The 25,689-nt window shown below is 38.3% G+C and overlaps 1 protein-coding gene across 1 annotated transcript in view; it reads left to right on the top strand.

Annotated features, from left to right (window-relative positions):
- EPC2 (enhancer of polycomb 2) overlaps window positions 1-25,689 on the top strand; it is a 131,874-nt gene that overhangs the window by 37,068 nt on the left and 69,117 nt on the right. The window contains exon 2 of the mRNA XM_075529824.1: window positions 20,374-20,533. Within this exon, the coding sequence (XP_075385939.1) occupies window positions 20,374-20,533 (160 nt within the window). The remainder of the gene's footprint in view (window positions 1-20,373; window positions 20,534-25,689) is intronic.

Genomic DNA, 25,689 nt, shown 5'->3' with positions numbered 1-25,689 from the left:
ACAAGAGCGACATTAAATAAGTCACCATCTTTAAGGCTGTCCTCTGGCTTTTTTAGCTATTGTTCTCTCATACATGAAGGGTTAATCCCCCCCCCTTTAATGGTTTAATTGTTTCACTGTAAGAACACCCATGAAAGCTTGTAAGCCAGCCACTTCAGACCTTTATCTTTATCCACTCTAGGTATCCAGTATCTAAATTGCCCATCCCTATCAACCTAGCGCTCTGAGGAGCCAAGAATAGCTCTTGATGTGAAGGCTCTTCATTCCTGGCTGAACTTCGGCCATGTATGTTCATAAAGTCTAGTCCAGAGCCAACCATCAGGTTTCAGTGTTTTATACCAGCTCACCGTGTCGACCATTTCTCTTTTCATTTTGTCAGGTGCTAATCATCTCAGCTCTGTCAATCAATGCTAGGTCAAGTGGGTACCTGCTGCAAGGTGAATATGTCCATACACATTTTCTTATGCTTCAAACTAGCTCAACCACCACCACCACCCTTTAAACTTTAATCTCTAGTTTTTTTATGGACCAGCTCAACTTAGCTAGCTTTTCACTGTTAAATTCTCCCCAATCCTTTCTTGTAAGTGGACCCAGGTAGTTCCTACTGCAAGCATACCAGGCTGTCTGCTCACTGGCTCCAGACCGTTGGAGGGCCAGATTATAGTTTAAAAAAACAAACAAACTATGAACAAATTCTTATGCATACTGCACATATCTTATTTTGAAGTAACAAAACAGGCAAAAACACCTGGCGGGCTGGATAAATGTCCTCAGCGGGCCTCATGTGGCCCGCGGGCCATAGTTTGAGGACCCCTGTGATAGACTATTTTTCTCTGCAGATCTTCCTTTCACTTATAAATCTGTTCTCTGAGCAGTTCTGAGTGGGACTCAGATTTCTACCCAAGCCCTTTACCTGGATTTCTGATTTAAAATAAAGCCTGTTCTTTAGGGCAATTCCTAATTCCTTGTTAAGTGTTTCCAATCAAGGCCGGCTTACAAGCCCTTGTAATCATGATGGTTTTCCTATTTTACAACACCACGTAGGAGAAACATTCAATATCCATAGTGCAGTCAAGTAAAAAATAACCCTTAACCCCTTTAATGATACCCAAATTAAATATTTTGTGCATCCTTGGATTTCATATATATTTATGTGCGTATGGCTTTGGAACTCTGGCTGGCTGGATCCAATAGGCCCTCGTCCCTGATCAATCAGGGTTTGCTTAATTAGCTTGGCTTTTGCCCCAGGCCACTGTTGTTATGCACCACTGAGTTGAGGGACCCTATGCTGCAAGGTACTGAGCCATCCTGATAATAGTTCCTATGCCCGAGCCCATTGATGTAGCCACTATGTCAGTCCGTCTCAATCTTTTTTGCTGCCCCTCCGCTTTACCAAACATGATGTCCTTTCCAGGGAATGGTCTCTCCTGACATGTCCAAAGTATGTAAGATAAAGTCTTGGTATTATTGCCTCTAAGGAGCACTCTGGCCTTACTTCTTCCAGTACAGATAACTTTGTCCTTTTAGCAGTCCAGTATTCTTCTACAGTCTTCCTTGTTTGATGTTCAACTTCCACATGCATTTTGATCATAGAAAATACCATGGCTTGGGTCAGGCACACCTTAGGCTTCAGAGTAACAACCTTGCTCTTCAGTGTTCCAAAGAGGTCTTATGCAGTAGATATACCCAATGCAGTGCATCGTTTGAACTCTTAACTGCTGCTTACATGAGCATTGATTGTGGATCCAAGCAAGACAAAATCCTTGACAGCTTCAATTTTCTCCATTTATTATGATGCTGCCCATTGACTGTGCTTTGATGTTTAATTTCTTAACATTTTTATTGAAAGATACCACATTTATTGTCATGAAACTGTTCAAAATATTATCTGGGATGATAATACTATGAGTCTCCCTAGTGTTGCTAATTTGTATCTTCTCACTTTTTTTCCTGATTAATCTGACTTATTCATTTGAGTGATCATCTTAAAGAATCAGCTTTTAGGATTTTTTTTTTGCCTTCTTATTTCTTTGATTTCCACTGTGATCTTTTATTTCTTCTAATTCCTCTGGATGTACTTTACTCTTGTTTTTTAATGTGGAAGCTGAGATAATTGATTTGAGGCCTTTAAAAAATTATTTTTTAGGCCTTCTATTTTAACATACTCGACTATAAGCTGACCCGAGTATAAGCTGAGGTACATAATTATTACCTGGGAAACCAGAAAACTTGATTGACCCAAGTATAAGCCTAGGGTGGAAAATGCAGAAGCTATTGGTGAGTTTCAGTAATCAAAACAAATGAAAATAAAATTACTAAAAATTGAGACATCAGTGGGGTAATATATTTAAATATTTATTTTAAATAAAAGGACAAGTCATTTAACATTAGTAAACCAGCACAGTAAGTGGAAAATAGGTTCAACAAAAACAATAAGGTATCAACATTGATACCTTAAGAGTACTATTCCCTGAGCTCAATCAGCAACCAAGCTAAAATGTAAAGAGTTAAAATCCTTCAAAACTGGATTCCTCCTCATCATCCGTATCCCAGTGCAGAGCTTCAGCTGGTGTGAGGTCATCATACACGCTGTCCTCACTGAGATCGCCGTCATCACCATCACTGCTGTCATTTTCATACAAAGCGCAATCTTCACTGCCACCCATAGCATTACTAATACTACATTTCTGGAAGGCACGTCGCACCATGTCTTCCGGAATGTCTTCCCATGCATCTCGAACCCACCTTGCTATTAACTCTATGTCAGGCGTCATGAGATTTCCTCCTTTTGTTAGTCGGGCTTGACCAGATGACATCCATTCATGCCACATCCTTCGCACACGGTCTTTAAAAGGCTCATTCAAAGATACATGCCATAGGACGGCTCTGATTGGTAGATGTGAGTAAACAGACATATAAAGCCCTGCCCTGTCAACAGGGCTTTGGATTAACAGCGGAGAAACGGCAATCATGGGCGCTCGTCCCATTATGGAGCGGGGGTGGAGGGGGTGGGGAGGGGAAGACAGAAGTGAGATGTTACACCTCGCTGGGGTACCACTGACCTGTGTATAAGCCGAACCCAGTTTTTCAGCACATTTTTTATGCTGAAAAACTGGGCTTATACACGAGTGTGTATGGTAGGTCTTTTTAAAAAATTATTTTATTGGGGGCTCATACAAATCTTATCACAATCCATACATACATCAATTGTGTAAAGCACATTTGTACATTCGTTGCCCTTATTCTCAAAACACTTGCTCTCCACTAAAATTAATATAGGTCTTTAGTGCTACAGATTTTTCTACCTGCTGCTGTAGCCACATCTCACATGTTCTGGTGTGTTATATTTTCGTTTAGTTCCAATTGCTTTCTAATTATCTTTATTGTTTCTTTTGTCATCTGGGAGTTATTTAGAAGTAGTCGTCCCTGGGTGGTGCAAAGTTGGTTGTTTGAATCAACCCAGAGATGCCTCAGAAGAAAGGCCTGGCAGTCCACTTTCTAAAGATCACTGCTTTTGAAAATCCTATGGGGTCCAGTTGTGCCCTGAAACATGAAGTTGTCTTGATGCCAATTTGTTTGGTGTGTTTAGTTAGCAGTGTGTTATTTAGTTTCCAACTATTTATTGATCTCACAGAGATCCAGTCAAGATTTTTAATTCTACTGTAGTTTGAGAATATACTTTATGACTTGAATCATTTTAAATTTATTGAAACATTTATTGTGGTTCAGGATATATTCTACCTTGGGAAATGTTTCTTGTGTACACCTTCTTGTCACTTACTAATCACTGCATTATCCACCCTGCTGCAGCTGTCACAGAAAAAAATGTACCTATCGCACATTAATTTTTAAGTCTGGCAATAATGAACACCAACTTGAAGAGGAGAGAATAATCCTGGTTGTGATGGTTAAAGTTATGTGTCAGTTTAACTGTGCCATAATTATTAATGGCTTGGCAGTTGAAGTGATGATTTAATTTGGCATTATATGTCATCTTCATTTTAGTGATCTGAAGTGATCATCCTCCATTTTTATATAATGGCAATTTTCACATAATGACCTGGTCTTTTCACATAATGACCTTATCTTTGAAATGTAATCATGCTAGTAAGTGAGGAATCAGTGTGTACTGCTTTAGAATATAACTGTCATTCAAATTGTTATATGGTACTCTTCTTACAGTTTACTATATCCTTCCTAACATTCTGTCTACTTAAATGGATAAACAAAATATGGAACATATTTTTTGAGAGAGAGAAGTATTGAAATATGTGGTTGTAGTATAAAAATCTATGGTCTTTAGTTGTAGGTTGTCTGTTTCTCCGTAAAGTTAAACCAATTGAAATCATTATAAATTGTCTTTTTTCCTTAAAACAATTTTCAATTCCATTTACTTTAGAGCTATTATGTAAAAAAAATTTTGGTTTTTTTAAGAAATATTAGAAATATTTATTAAACAAAACATCAAAATGTGAGACTATTGTTTCTTGATAATACCCTCTTTATGACTACAATTTAGTGACATCGGTTATGTTGATTATGTTGTTCAACCATCATCATCATCTGTTTATGAAGTTTCCCATCATCTTTTTTTTTTTTAACAATTTATTGGGGCTCATACAATTCTTATCACAGTTCATACATATACATACATCAATTGTATAAAGCACATCTGTACAGTCTTTGCCCTAATCATTTTTTTCTCCTCTTTTCTTTTTTTACATTTTATTAGGGACTCATACAACTCTTATCACCATCCACACATATACATACATCAATTGTATAAAGCACATCCATACATTCCCTGCCCCAATCATTCTCAAGGCATTTGCTCTCCACTTAAGCCCCTTGCATCAGGTCCTCTTTTTTTTCCCCTCCCTCCCCTTTCCCCCCTCCCTCATGTGCCCTTGGTAATTTATACATTGTTATTTTGTCATATCTTGCCCTATCCGGAGTCTCCCTTCCCCCCCTTCTCTGCTGTCCCTCTCCCAGGGAAGAGGTCACATGTGGATCCTTGTAATCAGTTCCCCCTTTCCAACCCACTCACCCTCCACTCTCCCAGCATCGTCCCTCACACCCTTGGTCCTGAAGGTATCATCCACCCTGGATTCCCTGTACCTCCAGCCCTCATATGTACCAGTGTACAGCCTCTGTCCTATCCAGGCCTGCAAGGTAGAATTCGGATCATGGTAGTTGGGGGGAGGAAGCATCCAGGATCTGGGGGAAAGCTGTGTTCTTCATCGATACTACCTCACACCCTAATTAACCCATCTCCTCTCCTAAACCCCTCTATGAGGGGATCTCCATTGGCCGACACTTGGGCCTTGGGTCTCCACTCTGCACTTCCCCCTTCATTTAATATGGTATATATATACATATATACACATACATATATACATATACACATATATACACATACATACACACATATCTTTTTTTTGCATGATCCCATCATCTTTAATAGAAGCTCGTTGTTCCTTTAACCGTGAGTCCCTTTTCCCCTCCCTTTTTCCTGGCCCTGGTAGCCACTTATAAATTTTGATCTCTATAACTTGCCTTATTATCTAAATATTCCATACAGATGGGATCATACAATAATTGTCTTTTTGTGTCTGATTTGTTTCACCCTACATAGTATTTTCAACTTGTCCATGTTATAGTATGTCCCAGGACTTCATTTCTTTTTATGATTCTAATGTATATATGTTCCATTTTTGTTTATCCATTCATCTAACTTTAGAGTATTTTTTGACTCTTTATTTTCAACTAGTCATAAAAGAATGGTTCTTTTTAATTCTAGAACATTTTCTTTTTTCTTGTGGACATTGTTGTTAGCGCTCCATTTTCCCCATCTTCTCCTACCATGCCCCTAAGTAATTTTTAATCCAGTTACTGTAGATTTACCGATCCTTGATTTCATGTATAGAAAAACATACAAAGCCAAGAAGTAACCAAACAAAAGAACACAAAATAAGAGAACAATCTCAGAAAGCAGAGAATGTTAAAAACTAGAAGAAATTTCAAATGGGCCAAAAGGGAGATCAGATGATAAAGTATTACATTTTAATCTATTTCTGCCATAATTAACTATACATTTCTTTGTCTGATAGCAAGGCTGTTCACATTCTTGTATATGGTCAGAAGGAATTCACTGGAGGCTCAATACACACAGGGATTCTGCAACTAGATTTTGGGCTTCCATGGTCATCCAAATTGTTCAGAATTTAAAGCTCTAATACCATTTCCTCCTCCGGATTTGGGTCTTATTGTTTATAATCCTTGGATCGCACAGGCTAATATTTTTCTTTTGTGTGGAATAAGTTGATACCTGGAACCAATGTTTTTGACTGTTCTGTCATTTTCATTAATTTACCCCTTTTATTACTGTCAAATAAGCACATTTATCCTTTGTAATGCTTTTTATTCCTTTTTTGCTAAGTAGAGCATTCTTTTCCATTCTTTTACTCTTAGATGTTTTTTTAATTTTCTTTTCAAATCAATTTATAGTTGACTTGTACTTAAAAAAAATCCATCCTGGAAATCACTGCCTCTTAATTATAGTATTTTAGAACATTTACATTTAATGTGATTTTTGTTAGGATTAGATTGGAGATTTGTCATCTTGGTATTCTGCTTTTTGTTCCTGTTCTATCTTTCCCTGCCTTCTTTTAGAGTAAAAATAATGCTTTACAATGTTTTCACTTGCATTGCTTCTGATGAGAAATTAGATGTCTTCTTCACCTTTCTTTTATATATGGCTTATCCCTCCCAGCTATAAATTCAAATTCAGCCCACTGAAGTGGGTTTCGGATTTTGAGGTGGTTGTTCTTAATACACACTGTCACTGGTTTTGAGCAGTTTGATCTTCATGGGTCTTGGTATAGTTTTCTTGTTTTTTTGTTTTTGTTTCTTTGAGAGTATATACTCTTGGATCTATGAGTATATGAGGGTGCTTCAAAAAGCTTCTTGAAGCCCACTCATACATACAGTTTTTGTTGTATTTGTAAAAAATCTGGGGACCATTATTTTTTCACATATTTTTGTCGTCCTGCCAGTTTTTATAAGGCTGCTTGAAGTCCCACATTTCACTTATGACCCTTCTCCCCACTCTCAAGCCATACCCTTTTGTATTATTTTTCTTTGTGTTGTCATTTTGGATAGTTTCTTTAATGCTTGTTAATCTTCCATACTGTTAGATCTATTTTTAATAATATTCAGCTTAGTTTTCATCTGATATATTATCATTTTCAGCTTTTTAAATTGTTCACATCTTTTATATCTTCCATGTGTACATAACTTTTCATTATGGAATAGAGTTATAATTGTTTTAATTTCCTGCTCATTATAATATCTGTCTCAAAGTTTGGTTGGTCTCTATTGATTGATTAATATCTTCCTGTAGGTTTATTTTCCTATCTTTTTTATGCCTGATATGGCTAGTGTTGGTTTTATTTAGTTGAGTGCTGGATAAGTTTTGGTATTTCTATAAATCCTATGAGCTTTGCTCTAGGGTTCTGTTAACTTGTAAAGACTTTGATCTTTTTGGTTCTTTCTTTAATGATTTTGGTGTTGAAGTGTAGTGGTCAGCTGAAGATTGATTATTCTCTACTAACGAGCCAAGACTTTTCCTAACAGCTAATTAATAACCAATGCGCTGTAATTTTTAGATCTTTCCAAGTCTGATTGTCAGGAGCAGGCACTCTTCCTGACCCTATAAAGGTGCTGGGTATTGTTCTTTGTAACCTTTTTAGATGGTTCTTTCCTCAGCCTCAGGTAAGACTGATTTGTACTCTGCAGAATACTTATGGGAATCCTTCAAATATACTGGGTTCTAGCTTTGTCAAGTCTTTCCTCTTTGTCTAGGGACTTTGTCCTGTGACTCACCGTGCATTGGTCAGCCTCCTTGGACTCTCAGCTAAAACCTTTCTACTGGTGTAGTCTTCTGGGAGCTGTCTCTGTTAATACACCTCTTGCATAGCCTGTAAACTCTTGGAGCTCTAAGTTGAGGCAGTAGTAGAGCCTCATGTTTTCCTGTCAGAATTCACTGTTTTGTTTTTTTGCTGCCTGATGTTCAGTTTCTTGAAAATCAATCCTTAAGTTTGTTTTAGTTCCTTCAGATGAAAGGATAAATGTAATTTATGTCACTTCATCTTTTTAAAATAATTTTACTGGGGGCTCGTACAACTCTTATCACAATCTATACATATATCCATTGTGTCAAGCACGTTTGTACATTTGTTGCCATTATCCTTCTCAAAACATGTGCTTTCTACTTGAGCCTTGGTATCAACTCCTCATGTTTTCCTTTCCTCCATTTCTTCCCTCCCTCATGAACCCTTGATAATTTATAAATTATTGTTTTGTCATATCTTACTGTCCAACGTCTCCCTTCACCCATTTTTCTGTTGTCTGTCCCCCAGGGAGGTTATATGTAGATCTTTGTAATCTGTTACCCCTTTCTACCTTGCCTCCACCCTCCCAGTATCGCCACTCGCACCATTGGTCCTGAAGGGATCCTCTGTCCTGGATTCCCTGTGTTTTCAGTTTCTATCTGTATCAGTGTATATGCTCTCGTCTAGCTGGATTTGTAAGGTAGAATTAGGATCATGATAGTGGGGGAATGGAAATTAAGAACTAGAGGAAAATTACACGTTTCATCCTGGCTACACCACACCCTGACTGGCTCGTCTCCTTCCCGGGACCCTTCTGTAAGGAATGTCCAGTTGCCTACAGATGGGTTTTGGGTCCTCAACTCTGCACTCCCCCTCATTCACAATGATAAGATTTTTTGTTCTTTGATGCCTGATACCTGATCCCTTTGACACCTCATGATCACACAGGCTGGTGTTCTTCCATGTGGGTTTTGTTGCTTCTGAGATAGGTAGCTGTTTTTTTATCTTCAAGCCTTTAAGACCCCAGACCCTGTATCTTTTGATAGCCAGACACCATCAGCTTTCTTCACCACATTTGCTTACGCACCCATTTGTCTTCACCGATTGTGTTGGGAAAGTGAGCATCATGTAGTACCAGTTTAATAGAACAAAGTGTTCTTGCATTGAGGGAGTACTTGAGTGGAGGCCCAATGTCCTTCTGCTACCTTAGTACTAAACCTATAAATATGCGCCCATAGATCTATTTCCCCATCATCATTTATAAATATATTTACATATGTACATTCCGGTATTTAGACCTCTATAAATGCCCTTTGCCTTCTAGTTCTTTCCTCTTGTCCCACTAACATGTTGGGCCTTCATTTGGGTTTCAGTACTTCCTCTCGGTTACATTGCCCTTGGTCAATCCCTTCCAGGCCGCTTACACCCTCCTTGCCACTGATTTTGGGTCAGTGTTGTTTCCTTGTTCCTGGGTTGGTTAATACCACTTCCTTTCTCCTGCCTTCCTCTCTCCCATGTCCCCCCAGAACCATCAGTCCTGTTGTTTTCTCCTCCAGATTGTTTATCCAGCCTATCTTATCTAGATAGACATGCTATCTAGATAATAATATGCACACACAAAACAAAGTGACAGAAGAAAACAAAACAATGACAAGAAAACCAATGGCAAAAAAGAAAGAAAAGCCTGTAAATAGTTTATGGTTTGTTTGTTGACCTTCAGGGGTGTTTTCTGGTGGAGTCTGATGGGGTGCCACACCCTGGCCCCAAAGACTGTTTTTGGTATTCCCTCAGGACTTCCTTTCTCTGCTCCCCTTGCTGTTCTGTTGCGTGCCCTTAGTGTTTTGCCTCTGTATGGTGGGATCAGATCTGGTGCGATTCCCACACTGTGTCTCCAGTGTTCCCTGTAGGGCTATGGGTCAGTGAGGGATGTTGTGTCTCATAGTGGGGCCGTCCATATGGTCCTCTCTGTGCATTGACTACTCTGAGCAGGGATATCGTCCTCAATGCTTGGTGGGCCAGGATGTGTTCCACTCTCTCTTCCTCCCTTCATTTCTTCCTGTGTGCTCTGATCAGACATGTCCCTCTTTCTGTCACTTCATCTTAAAGAAAACCTTTAAAATTTGAGATAAGATTACCATAAAATTCATAATTTTAAAGTGTACAATTCAGAGATTTTTAGTGTATTCATAATGCTGTGCAACTATTGTGTTACTTTCATTTTAAACTTTTTGCCATTTTGATTATCATACCTTGATAATATATTTTAATAACCATCTCTTACTATGTGCATTCCATGGACCTTTCTAACACTTTATTAACTTAAATATTTATCACAATTTTATGAAGTTTGTGTTATTTTAAGTTTTACATAAGCCTCAAATCACTGTTTTCTTTTTTTTAAAACATTTTATTAGGGACTCATGCAACTCTTATCACAATCCATGCATACATCAATTGTCATCACTGTTTTCTAAAAGAACTTAAGTTTGTTTCTTCTCCCATCTTTCAGGATAATTATATGAATATTCCTTTTTATTTGTTTTAGCTAAGTTTATTTGTTATTATTTACTGATTAATCATTATTTTATTTTATTTTTGATGTAAATATACTCAAAGCCTTTTCTCATGCCATAGCTTCTAGTTAGCCTGATTAGTGGCATGGCTTGCATTGGTGTCAATATTCTCATTATTTTTTGTTTCTAGTTTTTTCACTTAGATTTACTGAATCTCCCTGGCCCCCAGTCTTTTCATCTGTGGTCTAAAATAGCCGTTCACCTTTTTATTTTACCTAGTTTTCTCTCTTTCTCTCTTCTTACTCTTCAGGCTAAACGAATACTTCCTTTAAGGTAACATCAGGGTACCGTTTCAATTCAAGGTTTGGTGGTCAACTCTTAATCTCTGGAATTCCTCTAGCTTCGGTAGATTAGTAATCCTGGATTCTTTAAGAATTTTGAAGTTCTGGTTCACGTTTTCCTCTTTCTATTAGGAGTCATCTATTGTGTTCCTGGTCAGAGTGCAGTATTCTAACGGGGCACCATCAAGTCCTTCTGGTGTCAAGATGGAAGGGGGGGGGAGGCAGTGGTTCATGTAGACCATAGGCTACCAAATTTATTTGTCCCATACTTCCTTTTCAGGAAAAAAAAATTACTCAGTGCTACACTGGGAATGAAAACTTGTATACTATAAACCTGGATAAAGTATAAGTATCTACTTTTGTAGCCCTCTGGGATCATTCGTTCAAGCATCCCTGTCGGGGCAGTATCACCCACTTTGGGAAACACTGATGTCGAGAATTAGTATCATAGTTGCAGTTTTTTCTGTCGTTCTTGGATTTTCTTTATTTTTTTGTTCCAGACCATTAAAGATCAATATTGTAGATAGCCACTTACAAGCCAAAGTGCATAGGTGGATGTGTGTAGGTTAGGTTATATGCAAGTGCCTTATTCACCACTTTTAGTAGGGCCAGTTGGCTGTATTGTGGTGGCTTGTGTGTTGCTCTGATACTAGGAGCTATGCCAGCTGTATTTCAGATTCCATCAGGGTCACTCATGGTGTACAAGTTTCAGCAGAGGTTCTAGACTAGCGGTTTTCAACCTGTGGGTTGCGACCCCTTTGGGGGTTCAATGACCCTTTCACAGGCGTCGTCTGATTCATAACAGTAGCAGTATTATAGTTAAGAAGTAGCAATGAAAATAAATTGTTGGGTGGTCACCACAGCATGCGGAACTATATTAAAGGGTCGCGGCATTAGGAAGGTTGAGAATACTAAGACTTGGAAGAAGGAGTGGACTACTGAGGGATTAGCCTCTGAATTTGAAAAACAGGGGAACATTGATAATAGTGTCAGAAGAGGAGCCTCTAAGGTTGGAAGGCACTCAGTACAGTGGAGAAGAGCTCTTTCTCCTCAAATTTAAGGTTGACCTTCATGACATCGTTGGAACACAACTTTCAGATATGCAACAACTCAAAATAAGAAGATATGGCACCAAACATCTATTAATAATGGGAACATGAAACATGTAAAGAATAAATCTATGAAAAATTGGAAGTTGTGAGGAACAAAATGGAATTTATAAAGATTGAGATCCTAAGCATTTGAAAGCTGAAATGGACTGGTATTGGCCATTTTGAATCAGACAGTCAGATGTCTTACTGTGTCAGGAATGACAGATTGAATAGGAATAGCATGACATTCAATGTCAAAACTAAAATTCTATGATTTGTCCTGAAGTACAGTGGTGTCAGTGATAGGAGAATATCCATACACTTACTATAAGAATGACCAGTTAGTACGACTGCAGTTGACTCTATGGAGGTGGACCTCTTCTGACTTCCCTGTTCCCCTGAAGAAAATATCAGGAATGCCTCCACGCTTCATCCTTCTATACCTGCTCTGTCCCCAACCATTTCTTCCATACCACTCTGTGTCTATACTGGGTTTGATAGTTTGTTAAACCATGGCCACACTTAACACAGACAGTACTAGAAATTAAGAGGGTTCACTAGGGAAGTCAGTAGGTTACTCGGGAAGTCAGGATCAACAAACAGTAAAGATATAGTCATTAGGTCTCCCCAGACAGCTGCTAAGCCTCTCTCTAGTTCTTAGGCTCTTGGTCTTTGCCTCCATGGGCCTGGAAGGCAGCCTGCTGTCACTCTGTCCCACAGTTCCATAATCTTGTGCCAGATGAAAAAGTACCCGATAGTCTCAGTGCTACTCCTTCGAGTTTCTGTGCCAAAGTCTCTAATGCATCTGGTCTCAGTGGCCACTGCCATTTCAGACAGGGATTTGAATGTGCTCTTTCCCAGTCGTCTGGGTTTTTCTCCCTTCTGCTTCAAAGATAGCTCATCTTTATAGTTAGGGGGTGATAACAAAAACCAACCAATTGAAAACTAATTTCCCCTGTTGTTACACATGCTTTGTTTGCATCGTCCCACCCAATCATTTGGTGGGAGTTGTAGAGACTTGTCTAGAAGATACAAATTAAGAAACTTTGCTCTACCACAATGACTACTCAAATATACCTACTAACCATTAAAACCAAAAGGGAAGAAATAAATGATTTCTACCAATTTCTGCAGTCTCAACTTGATCATGCACGCAGTCAAGATCCATGGAAAATAACTGGCGATTAAGTAGGATAGTTGGATACAAAGAGGAAGGATGGGCAGTTGGGAAAATGTAGTCTTGGTGATAGAAAAGATGTGGGAAAGTGTCTGATAGAAATTTGCAAATCGGGTACCTTTTTTTCAACAACATAAATGGTAACCATACATGTGTATCTTGGTCAGATGTAATACACAGGAATCAAATCAATACATCTCTGTGAAGAGACAGTGGAAAAGCTCAATATCATCAGAACAAGGCCACGACCCATCCGCATCAGAGAACATCAACTGCCCATATGTAGGTTGGTCCAATTTGAAACTTCAAAAATAATCAGTCCATGAAAGCCTGACACAGTAAGACATATGACTGTCTGATTCAAAATGGCCAATACCAGTCCATTTCAGCTTTCAAATGCTTAGGATCTTAATCCTTATAAATTCCATTTTGTTTCTCACAACTTCCAATTTTCATAGATTTATTCTTTATATGTTTCATGTTCCCATTATTTTTTTTTCTTTTTTTAATTATTTTTTTTTTAACAAATTATTGGGGCTGATACAATTCTTTTCACAGTTCATACATATACATACATCAATTGTATAAAGCACATCTGTACAGTCTTTGCCCTAATCATTTTTTTCTCCTCTTTTCTTCATTTACATTTTATTAGGGACTCCATCATGTTCCCATTATTAATAGATGTTTGGTGCCATATCTTCTTATATTGAGTTGTTGCACATCAGTAAATACTTACCCTTTCGTTCCTGTGATTGAGTAGACTCTCTGCTATCCAGGTGATTCTGACTCATAACAACTCTATAGGACAGGGTGGAGCTGCCCTGTGATTTTCAGAGACTAGGAAGCCTCATGTTTCTCTTGGAGCAACTGGTAGTTTCAAACTGCTGAATTTATAGTTAGCATTCCAGTGCAAAACCCACTGTGCTGTGTACGCACCTTAATCTTCCGTACGCGTGCCATTGAGTTGATGCCAACCCATAGTGACCTTGTTCTGTAGGTTTCCAAGAGCATAACTTTTTGAGAGTAGAAAGTCCTGTCCTGTCTTTTCCCAAGGGATAGCTGGTGGGTTTGAACTGCTACCCTTGCGGATCATAGCTCACAGGTATCCACTACGCCACCTTGGCACCTATTCTAATCGTGATTAATTTAGAGACCATCTTAAGAATACATTTGACACACTTCAGAATACAACTAATGACAAAATCATAAGTTGTGGGGTATAGTCAAGGATAATCAGGCACGAAGAAATTAAAATTCATTATAAGAGGTTTAAAAAAAAGACCAAAATGGATGTTACAAGAGGTTGTGCAAGTAGCTCTTGAATGTGGAGAGGCTAAAACTACTGGAAGAAGAGATGATGTAAAAAAGCCAATCAGAAAATTTCAAATATAGTTTGAGAAGACAGTAATGTCATGTGTAAAGACCTGGAGTTAGAAAACCATAATGGAATAACATACTCAACATTTCTGAAGCTGAAAGAACTGAAGAACAATTCAAGCCACGAGTGGGTTGAAATATTGAAGGATTCAATGAGCACGTATTTAATAATATTTTCTTTACTTACTGACATCAAGTTGATTTCCAACTCACTGTGACTCCCCCTCCCCCCTCCCTTTTAGTTTCTGAGATTTAAATTTTTTACTGGAGTAGGCAGCATTCTCTTTCTCTTGTAGAACAGCTAGGAAATTTGAACAGCTAACGTGATGAGCAGCTCACTGTGTAGTCCACTGTGTTACCAGGCCCCCTTTGAATTATGTAGGAAACATTTAAAAGAAGTTAAAATGCACAGAATTGGCCGACATTCAAGCATTTCATAGTAACATTCATTGAAAATATCAAAATGTGAAACTTGTTTCTCAGCTTCTCCATGCGTTCTCTTTATACTTTTTTTTGTTGTTCTTATTTTACATTTTATTAGGGACTCATACAACTCTTGCCACAATCCATACATATACATACATCAATTGCATAAAGCACATCCATACATTCCCTGCCCCAATCATTCTCAAAGCATTTGCTCTCCACCTAAGCCCCTTGCATCAGGTCCTCTTTTTTTCCCCTCTCTCCCCTTTCCCCCCTCCCTCATGTGCCCTTGGTAATTTATACATTGTTATTTTGTCATATCTTGCCCTATCCGGAGTCTCCCTTCCCCCCCTTCTCTGCTGTCCCTCTCCCAGGGAAGAGGTCACATGTGGATCCTTGTAATCAGTTCCCCCTTTCCAACCCACTCACCCTCCACTCTCCCAGCATCGCCCCTCACACCCTTGGTCCTGAAGGTATCATCCACCCTGGATTCCCTGTGCCTCCAAGCCCTCATATGTACCAGTGTACAACCTCTGCCCTATCCAGCCCTTCAAGGTAGAATTCGGATCATGGTAGTTGGGGGCAGGAAGCATCCAGGATCTGGGGGAAAGCTGTGTTCTTCATCGGTACTACCTCGCACCCTAATTAACCCATCTCCTCTCCTCAACCCCTCTATGAGGGGATCTCCATTGGCCGACACTTGGGCCTTGGGTCTCCACTCTGCACTTCCCCCTTCATTCAATATGGTATATACACACACACACACACACACACACACACACACACACACACACATAAACACATATATCTTTTTTTTTTTGCATGATGCCTTATACCTGGTCCCTTTGGCACCTCGTGATTGCACTGGCCGGTGTGCTTCTTCCCTGTGGGCTTTTTTGCTTCTGAGCTAGATGGCTGCTTGTTCACCTTCAAGCCTTTAAGACCCCAGACACTATCTCTTTGATAGCCGGGCACCATCAGCTTTCTTCACCACATTTGCTTATGCGCCCATTTGTCTTCAGCGATCCTATCATGGAGGTGTGCAGTCAATGATATGATTTTTTCTTTGATGCCTGGTAACTGATCCCTTCGGGACCACTCGATCACACAGGCTGGTGTGTTCTTCCATGTAGACTTTGTTGTTTCTGAGCTAGATGGCCTCTTGTTTATCTTCAAGCCTTTAAGACCCCAGTCACTATCTCTTTTGATAGCCGGGCACCATCAGCTTTCTTCACCACATTTACTTGTTCACCCACTTTGGCTTCAGCAGTTGTGTCGGGAGAGTGAGCATCATAGAGTTCCAATTTAATAAAAGAAAGTGTTCATGCATTGAGGGAGTGTTTGAGTAGAGGCCCAAGGTCCTTCTGCCACCTTAATGCTTAACCTATAAATATAGACACATCGATCTATTTCCCCATTCTCATATATATATTTGCATGTACATGTCTTTGTCTAGACCTCCATAAATGCCCTTTGACTCCTAGCTCTTTCCTCCATCTCCCTTGACTTTCCTCCTGCCCTACTACCATGCTTCATCGCCACCTGGGCTAGAGTATACCTCTTCTCTAAGCAACCTTACCCATGATCATTTCCCACCAGGCCTGCCACTCCCCCCTCTCTACCATTTGGGGTCCCATGTTTTCCCTTGTCCCTGTGTTTGTTAACACCACTTCCTTACCCCCCTACCCCCCCACCCCAAGTCCCCCCGGAACTGTCGGTCCCGTTGTTTTTCCTCCAGATAGTTCATCCAGCCTGTCCTATTCAGACAGACCTGTGGAGTCACTAACATGCACGAAAACTAGACAGAGGAAAACAAAGCAACAGTATACAACCAGACAACAAAACAACAAAAACAAACCACTGACAAAGAACAGAACAAAACAGTTCACAAGAGAAAAGCTTGTAGTTAGTTCAGGGATCGTTTGCTGGCCCTTAGGAGTGTTTTCCAGTCCAGTCTGTTGGGGCACCACGCCCTGGCCCCAAAGTCCACTTTCAGCATTCCCTGGGGACCTTGCCACTCCATTCCCTTGCTGTTCGGCTGCACTCTCCCAGTGATTTGCCTTGGTGTGGTGGGATCAGGTCAGGTGCAATTCCCACACTGTGTCTCTCTTTACACTTTTAAAGATTGTGTTTCCATTTTTTCTAACCCTTCCCCAATGATTTACTTCATGTTCAAACAATAATTTTATTATTGAGGGAGTCAATTCTTTTCAGGGTTCTTTGAGCTTGAGCAACAAAGAGCATTCTGAAGAGACAAGATTACGGAATCGTAGGGTAGTTGGGCAAGGCTTCTAGTGAACTTCTCTAGGACAGTTATTGCTACTCTTCGAGAATGTCATGGAAATAAGTCCTTGACACAGCACCCCTGGCCTTTTCCTCACCGTTAAAAATTTCAGTTTTCTTTAAAACTTCTTTAGTTCCTGTGATTGTCTTGTGTACTTTGATATGATTGTTAATATTATCCCTTTGGGATCCTCCCCAGAAATTCACCTTGAATTTAACTGGTTCAGAGGTTCCTTTGTAAGTCACTGTTTTGGTTGAACCTTTGTTCTCTGTTTCTTATTAAAATTTATCTCTATTTATGATTATTCTATAAAATTGTTAGCTTCCCTTTTGTTTAAAAGACTGGTCTAAAGATCAGTTCTTTGAGCTAGTTGGTCTTCGCACAACACTTAACTGCACCCATCTACCAAAAAACTTGCTGGTGTTTGCTTAGCCTTGAAAATGCTGAACCGTGTGAAATCCCAACTTCAGTAGCTTATTTTAGCAATGCTTATTCTACAGTCTTCCTCCAACAGTTTCTGGGTTCCAGTCACAGTTTCTTCATTCATCAAGGTTGAAGGTCGTTCTTAATTTGGCTCGTCTTTGAGATCTTTACTAAAAGCGCTTAATCCATCTGAAAACTATTGATTTATGTGGAGCAGCATTCCTGCCAACTTGTAAAATTTCAATGATTGGAAAAATTCACTTGAGTTTTGTTAAGAATTTTATATTAGATCTGACTTTAGAGTCACTTTTTCCTTTGGCATAGTTTTTCGAAGGCTTCCGGACAAGACTACATTGTTGAGAGAGTTTGTCTCGAACTATCCAATGATCACAGACATGTTTTATACAAGCTTTGGAATAAATTCGTTCATGTATGAACACAGTAGTGTTACTTTTGTACTTAGCCTCATATATATAAGAGGTACTTTATTATGCTTTTAAGGCCTTTATTTTGTGTTTTAAGCCCTTAATTTGTCTTATGCTGAAACTAGTATACTAAGGTTTATTAGTGTTTGTATCTACAGGCTCTTGCATATTCTATAGCCTTTGCTTTGTGTCAAATGCTGGTTGTGTTAATTGATGCTAAGATTTTTGATAATATGGGATAATAGATTGGACAAGTTGAAAGGAAGCATGTTTTTAAGCTCAAGAAATGGAATTTCATCCTGCAGTTTCTGGTGTGCTAGCTGGGCATAGAGGACAGAATGGTGGGCATTGAACAGACTGTTTCTGCCCACAGCCCAATGAGGGAAGGAGGCATCAATCTTGAGAACAAAAACAAATGTAAAACTCTAAGTCGGAGAAGACTTACATTGAGAAAGGTATATGGTTCTCAGGGAACTGATAAAAAGGCATTTTTGACTTAGGATGGCCAGAGAAAGTTTCATTGAAAAAAAAAAATGACATTCAAAAATGTCAACTTAAAGATGTTATAATCTAAGGATGAGCTGGGTAGAGGTGGGGATGGATTTGGCATTTTCTTAGTTTAAAAACCTTTTGAAGACCATATTTATTTTTGTTTTGCTTTTGAGGCTTTATCTAAACAAATTAGATGAGAAGCTTGAATGTATGTGTTTTAAGAGATTTTGACAAGGACCAACAGTAAATAAATACATTTTGCACACCGAAATAAATGTTTCAGAAAATAATACTATGTATAGTATCTTCTGATACTTTTCTGTCGTGTTTAAAAATTTTTTGCTGCCTGCATCCTATTAGTGGATGTTTGAAAAGCAGAAACCAGGTGCTTTATGGCTACCACCACATTGTCATTTTATCTTTGTCTAATGATTACTAATATTTGTTATTTTTATCTTCACTATTAATGAGTTATATTTTTTCATGTAAGACCCCAGATGACTTATTAATGCTTTGATGCTAATGGAAAGGTTAGACGATTGAACCCATTTGGGAAACAGATTTGGCAATCTACTTTATGAAGAATTGTGCTTTAGAAAACCTGTGTGTGTTCTAATTTGCTCTATAACAGTGGTTCTCACTCAACCTTCCTAATTCCGCGATCTTTTCATACAGTTCCTCCTGTTGTGGTGACCCCCAACCATAACATTATTTTCATTGCTACTTCATAACTGTAATTTTGCTACTGTAATGAATTGGGCGGACCCCTGTGAAAGGGTCGTTCGACCCCCAAAGGGGTCATGACCCACATGTTGAGATTGACTGACCTTTATTTAGGGTTGTTGGGAGTACAATTTGGATGGACGGACATAAAGGGGGTTTACTGTGGTTGGCATTTGCCTTGTATTTGTTGACTACTAGGTAATGTAGTGCCTACACTAGGGTTGTAGAAGCAAACAAAACAAGCAAAATCCTTGAAACTCTTGGAACGTAAATTATGCTTGTGGGAAAGAGTCAATAAACAATTAAGATCAATGTCATATGGTGCTAAGTCGTATAGAGAAAAATCAAGTTAAGAAAAAGGATAGAATGCTGGACTGTGGATCTCTTAGATAAAGGAAGTAACAGAGGCCTCTGATGAGCTAAGACTTGAAGATTTTTTAGAAGCAAGCCATTTGAATATTTACCAATATTCAAACCAGTGAGAGGTAGTATGATTAGAGTGATGGGTGGGAGGGGAGAAATATAAGAGGTATAGGGCCTTAGAGGTTTTTGTGTGATTTAAATTTTTACTCTGATTATCAGATTCACAAGGAAAGTGACAGGACCTAATTTACCTTCTAAAACATAAAGTTACTTTGTTGGGTAAAGTCTATACTTGAATAAGTGAGATGTAGGGAAAATATTTAGACGATTTGTGATTAGAACCTGATGTATTTTATGGGAAATTTTTGGTTTACCTTTTGTTTAGAAATCATTTCTGCCATGATAATGTAATCTGTTGAACACATATATTATTCAAATAAAACTTATTATTCAAATAAGTTTCGGCTATATAAATGTAGATGATCCTTAGGATCTGTAATACAAATTCTTCTGTGGTTTGCGTATTTGAAAGTGATAATAAACATCTGGGTTAGTTTAGAAAATGAGACTTGAATTTTTAAATTGAAATTTTTAATTCTGGTCTGTGAATGTATATATAATAATTTCTTTTAAAAATCTGTTAATATAATCATTATTGGTTATCAGTAAAAACGCAAATGTTAAAGAGAAAAAAAGACAATGTTTTTTAGGTCCCCATTGCAGAACTCTGTATGATCCATACTTCAAGCATTTTGCAATTATGTAACATAGTAACTTTGAAATAGAATTACTCATTGAATTAATACTGTTACAGCTTGACATTGTTTACTTTACTTCTTTCAGGAACATCATTTACAGCGCGCTATTTCCGCACAGCAAGTGTTTAGAGAAAAAAAAGAAAGCATGGTCATTCCAGTTCCTGAGGCAGAGAGCAACGTCAACTATTACAATCGTTTGTACAAAGGAGAGTTTAAGCAGCCAAAGCAGTTCATTCATATTCAGCGTAAGTTTGTTAATTGTTTTTTGTCATTTAAATTTATCAAACAGTTGAAATCTTTTCTTCTGCCTAAAGATTTTAACTTTTTGATTCATGTACACTGATAGAAATGTAAAACATTAAAAAAATGAAAATCCTCTATGGGGAGCTTGCAGAATATTGCCCTTTGAGTATTTCATCTACTAGTGATGTTTGAAAGAAACATTTGGTGATTATGTAGTTTGGATTTTGTGTCGCACTTACGCTTTGTCATCCAGCTGTGAGCTTGTGTATTCCTGCACCCAAATAAGATTTTAAAGGTGCACTTTCTTGTGGTTGTTATGTCCAGGAGTTAAGTTTTGTGAAATTATTAATAATCAGATTTTGAACCTCTACCATCTAAATTTTATATGAACTCTGCCACCTCAATGTCTTTTTCTGTATCCCATTGTTACTATTTTAGATTGTCATTATTTCTTAACTAAATGAACGATGTATTTACTGGGCCCTCTTCCCTCCTTCTTGTCTTTACTCCCTTGTCTTCTCTCCACAAAGTCCAGCAGCACTGAGTGGTCCTAACAAGTCATTCTGATCAAATTATTCTTTAGCTTAAACTCCTGTTAATTGTCTACGAGTTTTCAGCTGATTTTACAGACAAGTGCTAATAACTTGGTAACGTATCTGATTATACCAAAAACAGTTCTCCAAGTAATTTTGCATCACCACCAGATCTGAGACTGACTTGTAAGGTCTATTATTTTTATTGATTGAGAGCACACATTTTTTCCATCTTTGAAATACGATTGTGCCTGAAAATCGCCGTTGTCCTGGATTGAAGTCCAGTTCTCTAGAGGACTGCCATTTGTTTCTGCCAGGCAGATCTGGGACTACCACCTAGAAGTCTTTCCTTATTTTGTTTGGGACCACGCTGTTACCTGTAATTTAGGCTGCACGCCTGCTTGTGGTTGTTCTGAAAGGGAGATTTTTTTTCTCTCTCCCACTCTGTATGGATGATTTTTTATCTCTCACTGAGAACATTGCCTTTTGATAGTGTAGTTTTATGCAAGGCTATACTATTTTAAAAGGCTCCATTATTAAACTTTTTTGGATGGTGTTCATGAAGTAAGGGTGCACCCAATATGAAACAATTGGCCGTTTAGATAGAATTCACTAACAAACTCAATTTTGTAGTAGTATTAATAAGGCCCTTGATTGGTTTTGCCTACCCCACTATCCTCATTGCCCTTGGCTCTTCCTCTGTGCCATAAAGACTACTTAAAAGTACCCGTCTCTGCCTTGTTTCACATTTCATTGAACTGTCCAGCCTTCTTTTCCTCTAAGTCCTTCATGAAGCCTATCGACTCTTCTCAGCTTCCTCTCTTCTTTTTTTACAGCATGGTCTTGTATTGACCCTTATTAGAGGACTTGCTATACTTTACTGAAATTATTTGTAAACTTTTTTTCTGTTTAGATTGTGAGCTCCTTGAGGGCAGGGACTGTTACTTTTATTTTAAAGGTGAAGTGCTTGATCTACAGTTGCTCAATAAATGCATGTTTGTTGACTGGATTATTTTTAAATGGCTCTTTTGAAAACTCTTAGGTGTTAGAATCTCTTTCAGCAATTCATATCTAAAAAATTCAAGAGAAACACAACTATTTGGTTTGTTTCCTTTGTGTCTTTGACTTTGTGTGGCCTTATAGCTTGTTGAATTTCCCATTTGGATCAGTTAAGAAGGAGACAATTGTTGATGATAATAGGAATTTTAACAATTCCTTTTTAGCCAAGTTATCATCTTTTCATAGGCCTTACTGTATGTGGACAGCAGGAGCATATATAAAAACCATCTTGGGAAGCCAGAAATCAGAGTCTGGGTTTTGGGATCAGGCCTACTATATACAATAAAGATCTTTCATTGGCCTTTTGGTTTCACTTTATTATCATAAATGGAATAAAAATAGAAAACTTTTAACTATTTTTTCTTTTATCAACATATGTCATCTATGCACTCTACAATACCATACAACACATGGTTTTTAAAAAAAATAGTCTTTTTTACATATATTTTAAGTTTCTCAGGTCTCTTATTTTGAATGTTTTTATAACTTTCAAGTTGATATTCCATGTATTTCATATCTCTATGCCTCTTAATGGACTTGAGGTTATCTAGTAAACATTTTTTAACTCATTAGATTTTTTTCAGAGAAGGCTTTGTTACCAACTTCTTAAATTTAAGGAATTTCAGGAAAATGTTCTGGATATTTTTTCTGTGTCTTTTAATTACAGATTTGAAAAAAGTTCCATATACCTGGTTTGGGGACAGATTCACAGTGGCCACAGCGCTCAGCAAGAGTGTCTGAATTTAGGCCAGTCATGGCGCTTGCTGGGACTCTGGCAGAGAGAGCCTCCTGGTTGTTCTCTCTGCTTTAGTCTTGGTACAGCTAGTTCACCGTGCCACTATTGGGATTATTGCCCATTTCAGAATTTTCTGAAGATTCCTATTGCCTATAGGATATGCTATATGAAGCTCCTATCTTTCCCCCTTTGTTAGTCTATTGAGCTACATTTTTTTTGCTTTCTTCTGACACCTAATTGAAATTCACTGTTTAATGATATTTCTTAAAAGTGCCTCAGGATTAGGAACTTCTATCATTCAGTATTGTGTTATTATCCAATGTAGACCCAAAATATAGTCTCAGTAATTTTGTGTACCAATTTCAGTAACCCTCACATTTTAAGCTATACAAATAACAAGTTTCTTATAGCTCGTGGATGTAGGCCTTATGTTATGTTTATTTATCTTCACACAATACTTCTCCATTTGTCAATATACAACTAGGTAGTTCTCAGTCTTGCCTCCAGGATTACCTCTAGGACACTGTTTCCTAGAAGCAGAGCTCTTGGTGCTGTTTGCCTCAAGCCTTATTGTGCATGCCTTTGTTGACCATAATTATGGTTGTTTGCCTTTACTTCTAAGAGCAGAGACTTTTTTTTACAACTCTATTGACAAACCCATTGCTCTTCAATTTTTGATGCCTAACAATCTTACAGGACAGAGTAGAACTGCTTTGTAGGATTTCAGAGGCTGTAAATTTTTATAGAAGCGAACAGCTTTATCTTTCATCTGTAGAGCACCTGGTGAGTTTAACTACCAAACTTTGCTTAACAGCCCCAGCACGTAACCCAGTGTGCCACCAGCGCTCTTAATATGTGTTGAACAAATGAATGCAGAAATAACAGAAGATAAAAAATACACGATTGGTATTACTGAGACACTAGTCTTAAAGGATTCAAAATTGTACACAGAATCAAATATAAGAGATTGTTAATGCATACAGTGAAAAGAAAATTGAGAGACCAACTCTTCATTTGCATGGCATTCCAGTTGATCTCTCTTACCAAAAAATGTTATTTTTAGAGAAAAAGAAAATTCCAACAAAGGAGTTAGGAACAGAGGAATTGTTGGTTAGTATCTTTGTCCCTTCCTGTCCCCGTCATCCATATTGTTGTTCTGGGAGTATGCAATCACAATACTTTGGAGTGTTGCTGTCAGGTTGGAAGTATCTTGAGGGTGCACAGTCTTTGACGATCCATTGTATAACACATGTCTACTTCCATTTCACTTGTTGTTACAACACATTTACTTTGGCCAACTTAGCCTAGATTCTGTCATTCCTATTAGAGTTCAGTACTGTCAATAAATCCAAGAGCTAAATGGTTCACCTTGAGAAAATAATTTTGTTTACATTGCAATATGTTCATCATTTGACCTCCCATTACCTCACTTAATATGACAGTAGTTTACAGTTGACCTTGAATATCTCAAAATTTTAGGTCATAGAGAACTTTGAGATATCGTTGTTTCTTAATAGCCTGAAGTTAGTGTGCATACAGTTTTGTCCTGAAATATTTCAAAATTTTCAGTGAAATGGTTGTTGGTAGCAGGACTGTGTTTCTTATTTTGAAATGAAGGGTTACAGGCTCCCTCACACTGCATTTGAAGTATGACGGTGATGAGGAACATGGAAAGTACCATGGACTGCCAGAAAAACAAACACATCTGTCTTGGAAGGACAGCTAGACTACTCTTTAGAGCCACGGATGGCAAGACTTTATCTCACATACGTTGGACATGTTATCAACAGAGACCAGTCCCTGGAGAAGGATATCATACTGGGTAAAGTGGAGATTCTGGGAAAAAGGAAGATGAATTGACAATGGCTGTAACAATGCTTAAATATAAGAACAGTGGTGCAGGACCAGGTGCTATTTTCAGTCTGTTGTACAGAGTCAGAAACGACTTGACATCAACTAACAGCAATAACAACAGACACCAATCATCTCACTCATAGTGCTTGACTGAAGGAAGGGGATACATATGATAAAAACCTATGCTGTTAGTTGATTCTGACTCATAATCTGAAGGGTAGAGAGGGTAGAACTGCCCCATAGTGTGCCCAGAGCTGTAATCTGTACCGACCAGATTGCCCATCATACCTTTCTCTTACTGAGTTGCTGGTAAGTTCCTACAAATAACCTGTTAGTTAGATGAATGCTTACCCAGGGCTTCTATAAAACCCACTGCCATCAAGTCCAATCTGACTCTTAGTGACCTTCTGTAGACATTCCAAGGTTGTAAACTTTTAGGAGGGCAGATAGTATTTTCCTCCCTCAAATTAGCTGGTGGGTTTAACACCCCCCCCCCTCCCAACATGCGCGTGCGCGCAAACACACACACAACCCCCCACCCCTCTCTAATCCTTCTTGTTAACAAGATGAATGCACTCAGAAAAATTGAATTCTCCCATATGTACCTCGTAAGGTCTTAAGGAATGAGAACATTGTATGTGTGTGCATGTATATACTGCTTTATACCTTAATATTCTTTAAGCTGACTCCTATCATTCTGATAAAGCATTGTCAAGTCTACCCTGGTAGCAGGAAAAGTTACATATGTTCTATGTAAAGAGAACACACCGATATATATCCCAGTAAGTTTTGAGCCCTAACATCCAACACACTCGGTGTCCTTAAAATGTCATTAATATTTTATGTTCTTCCCTTTTGGTGATAATAATTCACCCTTTTGTTTGGTAAGGGCAAATGTGCTTTGGTAAGAGTTGAATAAATTCCCAAATAAAGAGTAATGGTCCATTTATATAGTAAAACTATTGACTGAAAGAAT

Source organism: Tenrec ecaudatus, chromosome 13 (assembly GCF_050624435.1).
Source record: "Tenrec ecaudatus isolate mTenEca1 chromosome 13, mTenEca1.hap1, whole genome shotgun sequence".
NCBI classification, from domain to species: domain Eukaryota; kingdom Metazoa; phylum Chordata; class Mammalia; order Afrosoricida; family Tenrecidae; genus Tenrec; species Tenrec ecaudatus.
The sequence above is the reverse complement of the archived record's forward strand: the minus strand, read 5'-3'. Positions and strand labels throughout refer to the sequence as shown.